Here is a 17,330-nt window from a genome sequence, read left to right as displayed (position 1 = left end):
GGTTTTGACATTTGGAGATAATACCAGAAACCAATTTTAGACATATTAAGATTGAGATGCTTATTAGGCATTCAAATGGAGGTGTCAAGTAGGCAGCTGGATATGCAAGTCTGGATGACCAGTCTGCGTTACCACTGAAGTTGTGCATTTGGGGTCTTCAGCACATAGAGTCCTTAAAGTCAAGAGATGGGGTAATGCCACCAAACACACGAGCATGGATAGAGAAGAGAAAAAGGTCAAGGACTGAATATTGGGATGCTCTTTTTGGATGAATGTCATAGTCTCACTCCCCCTGCTTTAGTTGTCATGCCCACCCTCCATCTCCACCCACAAAAGGTCATCTTTTTCAGCATCCAGAGTGATCTTCTAAAAGTGTAATTCAGATTATATGAGACCATTGTCTAAGCCTCTTCAGTGAGTGGCTTCCTGTTGCTCGTAGACTAAAGTCTAAGACTCTACACCAAGGGGATCGGGCTGCTCCCCACACCTCCAGCATACTTTATTCTTCCTTCCCTTGTTCTCCACAGACTGCTCCCTCTACTGTGTCATTTATTCCTCAAGTACATGGATCTTTCTCCTTTCAGGGAATCTGTACTCCCTGTTCCTTAGCCTGGAGGGGGAACCTCATCTTTGCATGCTGGCTCTTACATTTCATTCAGATTTCAGCTCAAAGTGCCACATCTTCACAGAATTCCTTCCTGAACACCTTCTCTAACATATTTGCTCACTAGTCACTCTAACAGGACACTCAGTAGCATTTTTCATGGCAGTGATATCTGCTATTATCTTAGCTATTTGTATATCATTTGTCTCTCCTACTAGAATCTCAGCTACCCCCAGGCAGTGGCCTCGTCTTGTTTACTATTGTATATTCCCAATGCCTTCAACAGTGGTGCCACCTGGTAGGCTGGCAGTCAACAAATATTTGCTGAATAAATGACTTACAGGATTTTGCACCCTTTTAGCATCCTTGTAAGCTTCCAAATAAGAATAAGGGAGAGAACCTTGGGCTACCATTTTAATTTCGTCCAGGCTTTATCTTTCTTCATGTCCGCCTTTTACTCCTTCACCAGCTCTCCCACGGTCACAAAAGCCCAACAGTGCTGTAAAGATATTAGAAAGAATACTTTATTCCAAAGCCTGTGAATCAGGTGATTGTGTAACAAAGTTATTCTAATCTAAAAGTTTCCACTGATGGAATGCACCTGGTGACTAAAAGGTGACACGCCTCCCAGAACAGCCATGACTTAGGAGACCTGCAGAGGGCCTGGGCCAGACTTGAAACGGTATCTGCTGCGGTGCCATCATGGGCAACGTTATAGAACAGTTCTTCATTTTTGTAGGGCTGCTGGTGTGCGTGGTCTACCTGGTAAAGTGTGTGAGATTCTCCAAATGTGTTTTCCTGCACTTCTGGAAAGTTTTGCCGAGATCTTTCTTGAAGTCAATGGGACAGTGGGCAGGTAAAGAAAGCATTCCATCTTTTGTTTTTCGCTGTTCCTGCTTATTATTATTTATGTCTCAAAAGATATATTGCATCTTTTCCGTTTGAGAGCAAAGATGTAATTTCTTTGGGTGATTTTAATTTGGGGGTGTTGGAAAGCATGAGTGAAATTAGAATTGTCTGAAAAACAATTGTGCAGCCTGAGGAGATGACTAGGGAGGAATGTGACTGGATTGCCGCCCATGAGCCTATCTGCTCCTTCTCGCTACCTGGGCTTTCTTTTGGCATTTCTCACGATGCATACAATAAATGCTGCAGAAACTTCTGCAGCCTCTTCTCCAGATTTTCAAAAGCCTAGAGGACTTCTGCTTTGTTAAAGGGCACTTTAAAATTCTGAAATACAAATAATTTTAATTCACTTTACTTAAAAAAATTTTTCTGAGCCCTTTGGAAAGTGAGGGTATCATGAGATCAAAGTAACAAAGATCTTTATGGAGACACGTTTTTAAGATAGATGGAATCTGGATCAGCATTGTGTTCCAAGTAGGGTAATTGCTGCCTTGACTGATTTATCTCCTAGAACTGCCATCTGGCAGTTCTAGCTCCATGACTGGGTTTAAGGTAAAGGGCATGAGGCTACGGTTTCAGCATCTCCTTGAATGAAGTGCTAACGTTACATTTCCAAGTTGGACACCAAGAAATCCAACAACTTAAAAAGAAAAAGAAAGTTTAAGTGGCTTTAGGAATACTATTCCAGGCTAAATAAAAGAGATTGTAAACAACATTAGAGAGCTGCCAGATAAAATACGGGATACTCAGTTAAATTTGAATTCCAGATAAATAAGAGCATGGGCATTTGCACTGTTAAAAATAATTATTCAATACTGAGTCAGTACTGAATAGAGTTATCATCAACAAGAGTAAAATGTCTTTGGGCACAGACTAATATTGGATAGAAAGTATATTTCAAGGGTGGGGGAGCAAGAAGCAAATTGAATTACTAGAGACGAACGTTTTAAACTCCTCACAGCTCTGCGGTGGATTTCCTAATTACGTCATTGGTATATCTTTATAGACTTGGGGCCCCAAAGTCAGACAGCCTGGGTTCAAATCCCATTATCATCATTTTTAGCAATGTGACCTTGATGGAGTTAAGAACTTTCTCTCCCTTGGCTTCCTCATCTATAAACTAAGAATAATGATGGCGCCTGCATTAGAGGCTTGTTTTGAATAATATAAAATGAGACAATGCATCTAAAACACTTGAAACAGTGCATGGCAGAAAGGAAGCACTCAATAGATACCAGCTGTTGACTGATGTTATAATGTTAACCATAGTGCAGTCCTTGTATTGGTGATTTTGACAATTGGCCCCTGTAATAGAAGGGAAGGTGAGGCAAAAGATGACCCTGAACATAATACCTCTATCAAGAGGAACGGGAAATAGGCATGGGTTCATTTAAAAGTACACAAATAAACAGATCAAATCATTAGCAGTTATTCAAATCAGGGTGATTCTGCCAGTGTGCTGCTCAAAGCTTGTACAACTGGGCCTGCTCTCACTCTCAAGTAAACTAAATGTATATGTGCCTTTTGTTCACATGCTTGGAAAGCAGACCTTTTAATTGTTGGTGCAAAAGTAAATTGCAGATATGTATTTACTGAATTGTAGTGCATTTTGAAATTGTGACATTCACCGAATGAGGTCTATCCTAGAGCTCAGTCATTAAATATGCATGAACTGTTGAATGTAAAAGAATTAGAAGGCCAATCAGATTGTTCTATATGAATCAGTAGGTCCTTTGAGCATAAATTCTTCAGGTCCCTTCATTTTATTTCATTCTCGTTTTGTCTTTCTGTACTTTCCTCTTTGCTAAGTTCCCTATCTTCCAGGCTTTGATTGCTGCTGTTCTGTGTGGGAGAGAACTCAACTTTTAGCAGGAAACTTGAAATGTCCTTGCAGTGACAGTTGAGTGTGTGGGTAGAAAGATAATAGGGTACACTGCTTGCCCTTGATGAATTAAGGCTTAGAAATGTCCAAACCCTTATGGAGTCTGAATGAAATTCTCCCTTGCTGAAGTTCTTTGTTTCATTTTGGAGTGTGTTTTTCATGGCCTCACCAACCCTTCCAAAGGAAAAAGAAAAAAAAAGTTTCATTTTGAACAGTCAGTAAGGAAGTTGAGGGCTGGGAACTTTACAGTTGAGCAGGGTGGGAGTAGGGAGCAGGAGGGCGCTTCTTTGGCATATTAAGTGTCCTAGAGAGTAGGCCTGCAAGAAAATGTAGCCAGTGAGAAAGAGGACTTGAAAGATTAATTTTATCCCTTAAAACCTTTTCTGCTTTTTGTAGTGATCACTGGAGCAGGAGATGGGATTGGGAAAGCTTATTCATTTGAGGTAAGTTGTGTTCTTCCAGACTTTCTCCTCCCCTTGTATTGAACACATTATAGTCATGTGACACCCACCCCAAGCACCAGTTTTGTGATTGTAAAGGTAATAGACATTCACTGATGAAGGAAAATATTTTTTGTAAAAAAGTAAATTTGAAAGTCATAATTTCACTCCCTGGATACCTTTTAAAAAATATATAATGATATTCAAAGGTGACAGTATCTCCTTTTTAGAGTTGTTTTAAAAATTCATGGGGTATTGTTATATTCTAGTGTAACTGTACCATAAGCATTTGTATATGTAAACACAATTTAAAAAATTATAAACTATCTTTCTGTTATTTATCCTTTACATTATAGCTAGGACATATATTGATTTAAAAATTATTTGGGTAGGCAGGAGATATTATCTATGACTTTAATTTCAAGAAGATTAATGGGCATTACAAAATACTATATAAAGACAGGATACGATTGGGCCGGGAGTCACTGGAATATGATTAGCGTCTTTCAGTATTTCTCTCCAGGCTTCTTGTTTCTTTATAGATAGATAGACAGACAGATAGGTAGATAGATAGATAGATAGAAGATAGACAGATAATAGATGGGTAGTTATACTTTAAAAAATACATTATAGCATATGTAGTTTTATATATTATTATTATTACAAATTCCACATTTTCATTAATGAAGTATTGTTTCCTGGAATTCCTATATATTTTATTTCTTCCTAGTATCTATTACACTGACCTCTAGAACCATTTAAAATACAAAAGAAACAGAATGAATCCTGGAAATTATGAGGATGGCTGTTAAAAAAATCAATAACACGGGTGACAGGTTAGCTCAGTTGGTTAGAGCGTGTTACTACTAACACCAAGGTTTCCGGTTTGATCCCCGCATGGGCCACTTTGAGCTGTGCCCTTCTTTAAACAAAAAAGGAAGGAAAGTCATTAATACCTTAAAAATATACTGAAATGCACTTCAGTTACAAAAACTACATTCAACACTGGTGTACTATCCATGTGTTTTCTTGTCTCCAAAGGCCTGCATCATGATAGATGCCAATCCATCTTGTGTGAGATGGACAGGGCAAGGTGTACGGGAGGCACTTGATATTAGAAATTAGATAGAAACTTTTGGGACTTTAATCATGCCAGTTAAGAAAACTAGTGCAAGTCTTTTGGGTCTGCCCCCATCCTCCAGCCTCTGATGGGTCTGTATCCTCCATCCCCTGATGATAATTTCTTTAGTACTAACATTTGGCTTCAACCGGTGTTTTGAGCTAAGAGTCTTTGCTCTTATCTTAATTCACATATAGAACTTTCTGATGACTACTAGTGCCCGACCCTCAGCAGAGGAATGATCATATTTGAGTATTAAGGTTGGGGAGACCACTCAGCAACCACTTTCCAAAGACTTGTGTCTTCTATACTCAAAAATTCAGAAGGAAAGCTTTTTTTAGCTATTTACATTAAAACTATATCATCCTTTATGTAACTATTTTTTACCTTAGACCAGGTTTCTGGAAAGGGCCTAATCCCTCATTCAAAAGAGCCATGGCCTTACCTCTCAGTTCTCTGGATTGCCAAGAAATTCAGGTTCTTTCTTTATGATTTTCCAGGTTCTTTTCTCAAATGCATGCTGACCTGACCTACTTGTAGTACACTTGACATATGATGAAGACTCACATGTGTTTTCCTACTTAGAGGAGACCCCTATTGAATCTCTTCTTAGCCATTGGTTTCTTTACTGTTTTCAAAAGCGATGGCCTGGGGGTCAGGAGATGTGGGTTCCAGTCCTCACTTTGACACTGTCTGGAGATTTTGGACAAGTCACACATGGTTTCTGGGCTCCCAGTCTTTACCAGCACAAAAGATACCTCCCAAGAGCCTTCAAGTACTGATTTCTGTTTCTGTTCTAGACTAATTCTTGCTTTGCTCTTCTCCTTGTAGAATTTTTTCCTTTGTTTCCTTTTGTTCTTTTTGAAGGCTGTTTCAGACAATTTTCTGGGCCCCTACCTCTCCTTCATGCAGGCTCTCTTCCAGAGAGCCCATTCTTGTTTCCCTGATAACTGCTGATCCAAGGAAAGTAATGGGAAGTCTGGGATACTGTGGACTGTAAGGGTTAAGAGCCTGAGGCTGGGAATCGATTTGCCATCTTTGTGTTCAAACTGTGCCTCCCAAGCTCACTGCAGAATTTCCACAACAATGAACTGGAGGTGATGACAATCCCACCTGGGCTTTTGTAAAGGTTAAATGGTCTGAGGCAGGCAAAATGCTTTGCACAGAGTAAGCTTTCCAAGGTCAGCTACTATTATTGGATTATAAAACTGTTTCCTTTACCATATATTGCTTATTTTTTAAAGAAGGAAAATGTATTGTACTTACCCATATTTTCACTCTTTCTATTGTTCTTCCTTCTTGATGTTCCAATACTCTTTCTTTTATTCTATCCTTTCTGTTTATAGAACTTCCTTTAGCTATTCTTTTAGGGTAAGTCTGCTGGTGACAAATTCTCTTTGTTTTCTTTCCATCAGAGAATGTCTCAACTTCTCCTTCATTCCTGAATGATAATTTTGCTGGATATAGGATTTATGTTGAAAATTGTTTTCTTTCAGCACTTTAAAAATGTTTTGCTACTTCCTTCTGGCCTCTATAGTTTCTGATAAGTTCAATGCCATTTGAATTGTTTTCCTGCTTTAAGCAAGGTGTTGTTTCTCTCTCACTGCTTTCAAGATTTTTTTTCTTTGTCTTTAGTTTTCAGAAGTTTAGTTATTATGTTTCTTTGTTTGGATTTCTTTGGGTTTATCTTGTTTGAGTTTCACTCAGCCTATTGAATTTTTAAGTTTATGTCTTTTCACAAATTTGGAAATTGTTCATTCATTATTTTTTTGAATATTACTCCCTCTTTTATTCTGGGACTCCAATGCAAGGATGTTAGATCTTTCTTATAGTCAGTCCAATGGGTCTCTGAGATGCTGTTCATTTTTTTAGTGTATTTTTTCTTTGTTGTTTATATTTAGTAATTTTTATCATTTTATCTTTAAGTTCTCTGATTCTTTCCTTGGTCCCCTCCATTCTGCTATTGAGCCCATCCATCCAATTTTTAATTTTGCTCATTGTATTTTTCAGTTTCTAAAAATTTCTAAAATTTCCATTTCATTCTTCTTTATATATACTATTTCTTTGCTGAAACTTTCCATTTTTAATTTGTTTTAATTGTTTGTCATTGCTTGTTGAAGCGTTTTTATAACTGCTTTAAAATCCTAGTCAGATAATTCTAACATTTGTGTCATCTCAATGTTGGCATCTGCTTTTTTTTTTTTAAGACTTTTATTAAACTATAGCTAACATAAAATATTTTATAAGTTTCACGTGTACACCATAGTTATTCAACATTTATATACCTAAAGAAGTGATCACTATGATAAATCCAGAAACCATCTGACACCATACGATGCTACCACAATATTATTGACTATTATCCCCATGCTGTACATTACATCCCCATGACTTATTTGTTTTATACCTGTAAATTTGTACCTTTTATTACCCTTTACATTTCCCCCCTTTTAAAAAAATTTTTCAATTACAGTTGACTTTCAGTATTATTTTATATTAATTTCAGGTTTACGACATAGTGGTTAGACATTTGTGTAATTTAAGAAATGATCCCCCTGATTAGTCTAGTAGTCACCTGGCACTATAGTTATTACCATATTATTGACTATATTCCTTATGCGGTAGTTTACATCCCCATGACTATTTTGTAACTACTAGTTTGTACGTCTTAATTCCTTCACCTTTTTCACCCTGTTCCCCAACCCCCTTCCATCGATGACTCCAATAAATGTAGTACCAATATGACACCATAGATAGTTATGACAATATTATTGACTATTCCTTATGTTACCCTACATCCCCATGATTACTGTGTAACAACCAATTTGTACTTCTTAATCCCTTCCCCTTTTTCACTCATCTCCAACCCCCACCCCCATCTGGCAACCATCAATATGTTCTCTGTATCTACGAGCCTATTTCTGTTTTGTTTGTTTACTTTGTTCTTTAGATTCTATATAAGTGAAATCACATTGCATCTGTCTTTCTCTATCTTACACTCCACTCAACACAGAATCCTCCAGATCCATCCATACCACCATAGATGGCAGGAACCCATTCCCTTCCATGGCTGAGCAACATTTCATTGTATATATGTACCACCTCCCCTTTATCTATTCATCCATCTATGGACACTCAGGCTGCCTCCACATCTTGGCCATTGTAAACAATGCTATAATGAACATATGGATGCACATGTGCCTTTAAAGTAGTGATTGGATTTCTTCAGATAAATACCCTCAGGTGGAATTACTAAGTCTTTTTTTGTCTCTAGTTATAGCCTTTGTTTTAAAGTGTATTTTTTCTGGTATAAGTATTACTACCCTATCTTTTTTTTTTTTTAATTTACATTTTCATGATATAACTGTTTCTATCCTTTTATTTTCAGTCTGCATGTGTCTTTCAATCTGAAGTGATTCTCTTTGTAGGCAGCATATGTAAGGGTTTTTTTTTTTAATTAAAGTTTATTGGAGTAACAATGGTTAGTAAAGTTACATAGGTTTCAGATGTACAATTCTGTAACACATCAGACCTATATATAACATTGTGTGTTTTCTTTCCCATTCAGCCCTCCTATTTCTTTTGAATGGAGCATTTAATCCATTTACATCGAAAGTTATTGCTGATACATATGTAGCTATTGCCATTTTGTTATTCATAATTTTGATTTTTTCCCCCCTATCTTAAAGAAGTTCCCTTAACATTCCTTGTTTGGTGATGATGAACTCCTTTAGCTTTTTCTTGTCTGGGAAACTCTTCATCTGTCCATCGATTCTAAATGATAGTTTTGCTTGGTAGAGTAAACTTGATTGTAGGTACTTGCTTTCCATCATGTTGACTATTTTGTGCCAATCCCTTCCAGCCTGCAAAATGTCTGTTGAAAAGTCAGCTGACAATCTTATGGGAGCTCCATCATAAGTTACTAGTTGCCTTTCTCTTGGTACTTTTTATCTTTAACATTTGCCATTCTAATTATAACGTGTCTTGATGTAGGCCTGTTTGTGTTCATCTTGTTTGGGACTCTGTGCTTACTGAACTTGTATGTCTATTCCTTCACCAGGTTAGGGAAGTTTTCAGTCATTTTTTCTTCAAATAAGTTCTCAATCCTTGGCTTCCTATTTTCTCCTTCTGGTACACCTATGATGCTAATGTTGTTATACTTGATATTGTCCCTTCAGTCACTTAAATTATCCTCATTTTTTTTGGAATCTGTTTTCTTTTTGCTGTTCTGATTGGGTGTTTTCTATTACCTTGTCTTCCAAATAGTTAATTCAGTCCTCTGTTTCATCTAGTCTGCTGGTGATTCCCTCTAGTGCATTCTTCAGTTATTGTAGTCTTCACTTCTGACTGTTGTTGTTTTTTAATGGTTTCTATGTCTTTTTTTATGTTTGCTTTCTCTTTGTTGAAGTTCTCATTAAATTCCTTGAACGTCTTTATAACCATTGTTTTGAACTCTGTCTCTGTTAGGTTCCTTGTTTGCATTTCGTTTGGTTCTTTTTCTGGAGTTTTTTTTCCTGTTCTTTCGTTTGGGCTGTATTTCTTTGTTTCCTCATTTTGGCTGCTTCTCTGTGTTTGTTTCTATGTATTAGGTAAATCTATGTCTCCCAGCCTTGGCCGGGTGGACTTATGTAGTAAGTGCCCCGTGAGGCCCTGGAACAGTCTCCCTAATCACCTGTTACAGCTGTTCCAGGAGTGTCCTTTGTGTGGGTTGTGTGTGCCCTTCTGTTATAGTTAACTCTTGATTGCTATTGGCATGTCAGTGGGTTGGATTGACTCTCAGGTTGATTGGCTGTGGGGTTTGACAATGTCCACAGCTTACAGGCTGCTGTGTGTGGGGCTTACCCCATGGAGTGGGATTTTCCCCAGTGGGCTCTGGTGCCTGTTGAGAATGCCCTTTGGGTATTCTGCTTATGGGGCTAATTGGGCAGTGTTCTGCTGTGGTCTAAAGCCAACCTCCAAGTATATTGCTTCTGGGGCCTCTTGCAAGGGACTCTGGTGCAGGCTCAGGTCACCTACTACCTGTGATCAGTTAGGACTACCTGTTAGGAGCTACAAAGTGATTCATGGTTCACTACCTGTGCTACCCCTGGAGGTGTGTAAGAGAAGCTGTGGTGCGAACCAAGGATGGCTACCACCAGTACCAGTCTTGGAGTATCCCCACAAATTTCCAGGACACTCCGAGGCCTGCTGCCACCCTTGAGGTTCAGGTTCAGCCACTGATAAAGCCTCATGCAGCATGTGAGTTGGGTGAGGCAGGGTCTCAGGGAGTCAATAGAGTGGGATGAGTTATGGTTAACACGTTAATGTAGACTCTGGTTTGGTGCCAGTGCTGAGCCTGGAGCTACTCAGCAAAAATCTTGGAGCACACTGAGGCCAGTCACCACCCACCTGGGGCCCATGAATTCCAATAGTTTTCCAAGAAAGTGCAATGTGGATGGGGCTGGCTGTTCACCAAGAAAGTGCCCCTGGTGTTGGGTGAGTTGGGTGGAGTGGGGTCTTCGTGAGTCAGCAGGAGGGAGCAGCATTGCTCACCAGCCCAATTAGATTCAGATTTGGGCTGTGGGGAGGCCAACACAGGAAAGATGGTGCCCGACTGCCAGCTGCACGGGAGAAGGACCCCACACAGGGAAAATGGCAACTGTGGTCCAGCCCTGGCTCTGAAGCCACACACCTCAGTCTGCCCCTCATATGTCTCTGACATCCCCTGAGTTACTCTCCTTTTGCCAGAGCCCAAGGTGAGTGCCTGTGAGTGAGAGAATCTGTGCACGGCCATTTAAGAAGATGTCTGGGTTTTCCGCAGCCTTCTATCCCACCTAGATGGTCGGAATCCCCCACTGTTTTTCGCAGCCAGTTGTTGTGGGTGTTCCTCTTTCTGGCACCAGTACTCTGGGCTGGGGAGGTCGGTGTGGGGCTGGGGTCCCTCACTCCTCTGGGGAGAACCTCAACAGCTGAGATATTTCTCCTGATTTTCAACCACCACACAGATGTTTGGGGCCAGCCCGTTTTTTGTCTCTGCCCCTCCTACTAGTCTTGATGTGGCTTCTTCTTTATATTCTAAGTTATAAAACTTCTGTTCAGCCAGACTTCGGATGGTTCTCCAGGTTGATTGTTCTATAATTTAGTTGTAATTTTAATGTCTTCACAAAAGGAGGCAAGCTGAACCTTTATCTACTCTGTGATCTTGGATCTCCCTTTCTTTACCTGTTGATTGTTTTTATTTCACTCTAATTGAGACCTCCTGGTTCTTGGTGTAATGAGTGATTTTTGATTGAATCTTGGACATTTTGGTTTTATGTAATGAGATACTAGATCTTATTTCAATCTTTTGTTCTAGGCCTATACCAAATTGCTGCAGCAGGGGTCTGGGTGCCGATTTGTTCCTACCAGATAAAGTAGAGCCCAGGTTTTCCACTTGACCTTCGTTGTGGGGGTGCTGCCTCCTTGTTACTGCTGGGTGGGAGTGAGAGTGCTCACTCCCCACTAGGTCACTCAAGATGGGAGGGGCAAAAGTGCCTCCTAACTGCTCCCCACAAGTCCTCCAGTAGTCCTTGGGGAAGGCAGCCTCACTACCACTGGGATGATGGGTGAAAGTCCTGACTCTCCACTATTTGTTCTCTGTTATCATTCTAGGAAGAAGGGAGAGGAGAGGGCAGGGAAAGGGTTCCTTGGTACTGCCAGGTGGAAATAGATGTTTAGGTTTCTGCTGACCATGGCAGGGGGTGGGGGTGGGAGATGGTTGGATGTAAGTTCCAGCTTCCTATTCAGCCTTTTCTGATGCCAATCTAGCAGGGGGTTGAGGCCCTTGTTACAGCTGTATCACCAAGATGAAAGTCTTAGCTCCTCACTCAGCCTTTGCGGGCAGGGGTTGGGGTAGGACCATAGATTTTATTTTTATTTTTTTGAGTTGTTTGCTTGGAGTAAAGCAGTTATTATCTAAAGTTTTCTGCCTTGCTAGGCTGTCCCTTTTCTGGTGCTTTCGTTAGAAACAGGCTTCTGTTGGTACTTTTTATGTGTGTGTTTCTGAATTGACAGCATCTCTGACTGTAAGTATGGGCTATATGAAGCTTTTAGCTGATATTCTTCTCTCCATCTTTTAGAATCTTATTATTTTTTAATGTATTATATTCAGGTTGCACTTTGTAGTTGCATTTCATGGTATGAAAGGGGAAGAATACTTTTACTCCATCTTTCTAGAAGCCTGTTCTATGTTGCATTTTAACTTAATCTATATTTATATTTAGAGTGGCAAGAGAGACATCACCTCCTGCTAAAGGAATTTCAAGCATACTGGAAGCAGGTGGGAAAAAAATGTGGAGAAGGATGGGTCTGGGAGAAAGGACACAAGTAGGCCTGCTCTGCTGCATGTCTGAAACCACTGCTTCACGCTCTTTTTCACACCACTTTTCCTCCTTTAGCACCTGAATCTAAGCTTCTTTATTCACTGTTACACAGAGGAAGCCCTGTCTTCCCTGGCATTCCTACCACCTGTTATAGATTAGTAGTGACAAGCACCTTCCTTGACCCAGGCCTTAACATACACTAGAAGGAAAACAGGGCCCATTCATCTTGGCAGCAGCCATTCTTCTTTAGGATGGTGCTCTGCAGTGAATTCTGGGAAAGGGAGCACTTCTGTAGCTTAACTCCCTGAAAAAGGGGGCAGCAAAATCTGCATATGGAACCTGTCAGCCTGGACATTCTGGAAATAAGATTGAGCTCTGCTCAAGTGGACAAAGGGAACAATGCCAACCCAGGCAATCAAGGGTTCTCTGCACCCCCCTTCTAGTCCAAACTACTTCACAAGAAAACTTTAAAATGTCTATGGCTCTTGAGAGAAATGGCATAATTCAGGAGAGGCTGGAAGCTCAACAGGCAGAGGGCATCTTTTGTGCTGAAAATGCAAATTGTTTCCCATTTAATGGACAATCTACCCTGCAGAAGACTGATGAAGTGAATTGTAAGACAAAGGTGCTTACTTCTTTAACCATCTTTTGATGGATCCCAAGACTCAAAGTTGAGGGCTGGAGGTGGGAGCAGGGATTTTCCATGGAGAGAGAGAGAAGACTCCAGGATATCATTGGCAGAGTCCCCCTTGAAATGGGACAATCTTTGGTTTTCATTTTTTAATCTTTTTATTTTGTATTTATTTTAAAGTTTTATATAGAATTTATTATTTTTAGAGAAGTTTTAGCTTGACCACAAAATTGAGTAGAAGGTACAGAGATTTCCCATACCACCTGCCCCCACACAAATGCTCGGCTGCCCTACTCTCGGACATCCCGCACCAGAGTGGGACGGTTGTTACAATCGATGAATTTACACTGTCATCAGCACCCAGAGTGCATAGTTTACCTTAAGTTTCACTTTCCTTTGTTAGTTTGTCCGTGGTACTTGTTTTCCAGCAGAAAGAATGAGACAGGCACAGCTGAAGATGTGTTTCTATTAGGGAATATGCTTCCTGCTTTCCCCTGTTTTGCTCAGTCTGGCCAGAACGGAGCTTTATCTAGGGTCAGTTAAAATCAGCAGGAGAGTCTTTGAGAGCTTTTCTGTGGTTTATTTTCCTTTTAAACCATAGCAGTGTTCCGGCCAAACTGCCAATAAATAAGTATAATGAGAAATAAATTATTTAGAGGGAACAACAGATGTAGACTATCACCCCTAATTATAATATCTTTTTTACATGTCCAACACGTTATGACTGAAGATCACCTGTTAAAATGAATGTAACTTACTTTAAAAATCTTCAGCATAGATGATATGACATGCATGTGGGTCAGTTAATTTTTATATTTTAAACAGTTTCTTGAGATATAAGTTACATAGCAGAAAATTCACCTGTCTTAAGTATATGATTCAATGATTTTTTGGTAAATTATCCAAATTGTTCACCACAATCACCATCTAGCTTTAGAACATTTCCATCACTTATCAGGTCCTGAAAAGATCCCTTACACCTGGTCACTGCTAATATTTCCTTCCCATCCTTAGCCCTAGGCTGCCACTAATCCTTTCTAGACATTTCCTACAAACGTCACCACACAATATGTTGTCCTTTGTGACTGGCTTCTTTCACTTTGCATAATATTTTTGAGGTTCATCCATGTTGTAGCAGGTGTCTGTGGTTCCTTCATTTTTATTGCAGAATAATATTCCATTGTATGGATAGACCATAATTTGTTTATTCATTTACCAGCTGATGAATGTTTTTAGGTTGTTCCCATTTTTTGGCAATATGATAATGCCACTGTGAATATTCATATGCAAGTTTTTGTATGAACATGTTTCAATTTGTCTTGGGTAGATCACCTAGGAGTGGAATCACTGGGTCGTATGGTAAATTCGTATTTAAGATTGGCAAGTCTTTGCCTGCATTTCTGCAGCAGTTGGTTAACAGTTGAAGTTAACTCCCAGAGGTGGGTGTGTGTTGGGTTTTTCTACTGGCTCCTCTGGACCCATTCTCTGTCCTCTTCACCCTGCTCTGTGCCCTGGAATGCAGACCTTGCAGCAATGAGCTCAGTTGGCCTCTGGTTTCAGCTGGGTTTGGTAGTTGGGGACACTGGCAACAGGGAAGAGGGAGAAAGGAGAGTGAGGCTGTGTTCTTTTCTGCTCTGTTCCTGTGGGTCATGAAGTGCTGGCTGTGTCCTTCTGCTGAAGGTTGCAGTTCTGACAGGTGTCCCTCTCCACACAGCTCTCTTTCTCCAGTCTTGGTAACTGTTCATTCCTCAAGCCTTTCAGTTCCACAAGTGACAACAGCCCTGCTGTTATTATCCCCAGGTTATCATGGTTTTTCTACACCCTACACATACTTTGTAAATCGTCCTTTTATTAAGCTCTCTCTCTTTAAGTTACCCAATTTGACTGTGCTGTTTCTGTCAGGACCTTGGCTAAAGTCAGTTTTTAGCTAATTTTTAAATATGCTAAATTTAAGTTCATCAACATTTGTGCTTTATCTAACTGGACTTTCATTAGAGGGGTTTTGTCCCTTAACCAAGAGATATTATGAATGATTTTCCTGAGGAAGTGAAGTCTGAGATATGTGGATTGGCCAGAAGTATTGTACAGGCACTTCTGCCCTTGTATAAAAAAAGATGTGGGCAGCCAGATGGCTCAGTTGGTTAGAGTGCGAGCTCTCAACAACAAGGTTGCCGGTTCAATTCCCACATGGGATGGTGGGCTGCACCCCCGGCAACTAGATTGAAAACAGCGACTGGACTTGGAGCTGAGCTGTGCCCTCCACAACTAGATTGAAGGACAAGAATTTGACTTGGAGCTGATGGGGCCTGGAGAAACACACTGTTCTCCAATATTCCCCAATTAAAAAAAATCCTGTTGCATTAAAAAACACAACATATATAATATCTGTGAGCACAGTAGACTCATATTCTTGGCTGGTATTCTTGGCCTTGAACAGGTGTGGTCCTGTGTCCTGCCTCTTAGTGGAGGATTCTGTCGCCTGACCTAGCCAGAAGGTTGACTACATCCTGCCCCAGGACAGTCTCATATCCATCATATCCATCTAGGGTGATGAGCCTTCATGTGAAGCTCATGGGAAGCTCTCTGAGTGCCTAAGGGACAGAGAGCTGGGACTATGCTGAGCCATAGGAACAGGTTTGTTCTGTTTTGATGCCAGCTTACTGATAAATGTTTCTGTGTGGTAAGACTTGGTCTGAGGCTTGCTTGCATTTTGTAGCATACCATCTGCTGGCTGGGGTGTAAAGGGAAGGGAACCTGTAGCCTTCATCTACTTCTAATTACTGGAGGCTACAAGAAAATCCAAATAATTACAAACAAGCAAATGGGCTTCAGTCAGATAAAGACATCAAATGTACTGTGTCCCAGGGTTCCGACCATCCAGGGTTCCCGGTCAGCTATGCCCAGTTACCGGATCCCTGAGGGAGCATGTGCAACTATGCTGGCCTGTACAAAAAGCAGCCCAACTGGGCCCAAGTAGGGCCAGCCCCCCGGTCTCCCAGCTCACCTCAGCCCCCACCAAACCCCATGCAGCACCCACCCACTCCATACACAATTCTTGCTCTCTTTGAAAAAGCATGGTCATCTACTATTCATGTACTTATTTTGTTCTCTTTTAACTTTAAAAAAAATTAAATCCTTTATTTTGAGATAATTGTAGATTCATGTGCAGTTGTAAGAAATAATAGAGTTCCTGTGCACCCTTTACCTAATTCCTCCCAAGGGTAACATCTTGCAAAGCTAATGTGCAATATCACAATCAGGTTATTGGCATGGAGATAGTCAAGATACAGAATAGTTTCGTCACCACAAGGGTCTCTTGTGTTGCCCTTTACAAACACTCCCACACCTCCTATCCCCCTCCCTCCTTAACACGTGGCAACCATTGATCTGGTCCCCATTTCTACGATTTGGTCATTTCAAGCATGTTATGTAAAGGGAATCATGCTTTGTAACCTCTTTGGATTAATTTGTTTTTCACTCAGCATAATTCTCTGCAGATTTATCTAGGTTGTGTCAATCGTTTGTTCCTTTTCAGTGTTGAGCACAATTCATGGTGTGGATGTGCCACAGTTTGTCTAACCATTCATCCATTGAAGGACACCTAGGTTATTTCCAGTTTGTGGCAATACAAATAAAGCTGCTGTAAACATTTGCATATGTGTGAACATAATTCTACTTTTCTGAGTGCAATTGCTGGGTGGTATAGTAGTTGCATGGTTAGTTTTTTTCAGAAACGGCCAAAATGTTTCCCAAAGTGATTGTGCCCTTCCAGCCAGCAATGGAATTAGTCACCCATTTGGTGTTGTCACTAATTTTTAAATTTTTTTGTTTTAGCTATTCTGATAGTTGTGTAGTGATATCTCATTACGGTTTTAATTTGCATTTCCCTGATGGCTAATTATATATATATATATATATATATATATTTAATTCAAAGTGGTATAAAGAAGAAAACAGTGAAAAAAAACTTGTCTCTTTGTCCAGATAATTCTGTTAAAGATATTATATTGTAGACATGAAATTGGAAGATTTACGTGGCATAGAAAAGCATAAAAAAAGAAATAAAGGCCTCTACCCACCCCTGCCCTTTATCCTACCCTTCTCTGTAAAGGTCACCAGTGTTTAAAATGTCTTGAGATTCCTTCCAGTAAAGGTAAAGAAACTCCATGACTATATCCTTACTTATATGTTAATAAGGATGTTGCTAGAATGGTAAAGGTTGGCTGTAGTGACTGAGAGACCCAATGACAATCCAGATTTTCCTGATTGGCAGGTGGCTTTGTGTTCCTTATGTCTTGTCTTGTGGGCATTTGCTTTGCTCTTCAAGGCTGGAGCTGGGTCATGAGCATGAATGTGTCCTGTAGGCACATTGACAAAACTCAGTCCTGTGACCAAACCCAGGGCAGA

The 17,330-nt window shown here is 40.2% G+C and overlaps 1 protein-coding gene across 1 annotated transcript in view; it reads left to right on the top strand.

Annotated features, from left to right (window-relative positions):
* Positions 1 to 1,259: 1,259 nt before the first annotated feature.
* The window catches only part of HSD17B3 (hydroxysteroid 17-beta dehydrogenase 3), a 53,122-nt gene continuing 37,051 nt past the window's right edge, over positions 1,260 to 17,330 (top strand). Inside the window, exons 1-2 of the mRNA XM_033123539.1 lie at positions 1,260 to 1,460; positions 3,789 to 3,835. Coding sequence (XP_032979430.1) covers positions 1,307 to 1,460; positions 3,789 to 3,835 — 201 coding nt within the window. The 5' untranslated portion in view covers positions 1,260 to 1,306. The remainder of the gene's footprint in view (positions 1,461 to 3,788; positions 3,836 to 17,330) is intronic.

This window comes from Rhinolophus ferrumequinum, chromosome 12, assembly GCF_004115265.2.
Source record: "Rhinolophus ferrumequinum isolate MPI-CBG mRhiFer1 chromosome 12, mRhiFer1_v1.p, whole genome shotgun sequence".
In the NCBI taxonomy this organism is placed as follows: domain Eukaryota; kingdom Metazoa; phylum Chordata; class Mammalia; order Chiroptera; family Rhinolophidae; genus Rhinolophus; species Rhinolophus ferrumequinum.
The sequence above is the reverse complement of the archived record's forward strand: the minus strand, read 5'-3'. Positions and strand labels throughout refer to the sequence as shown.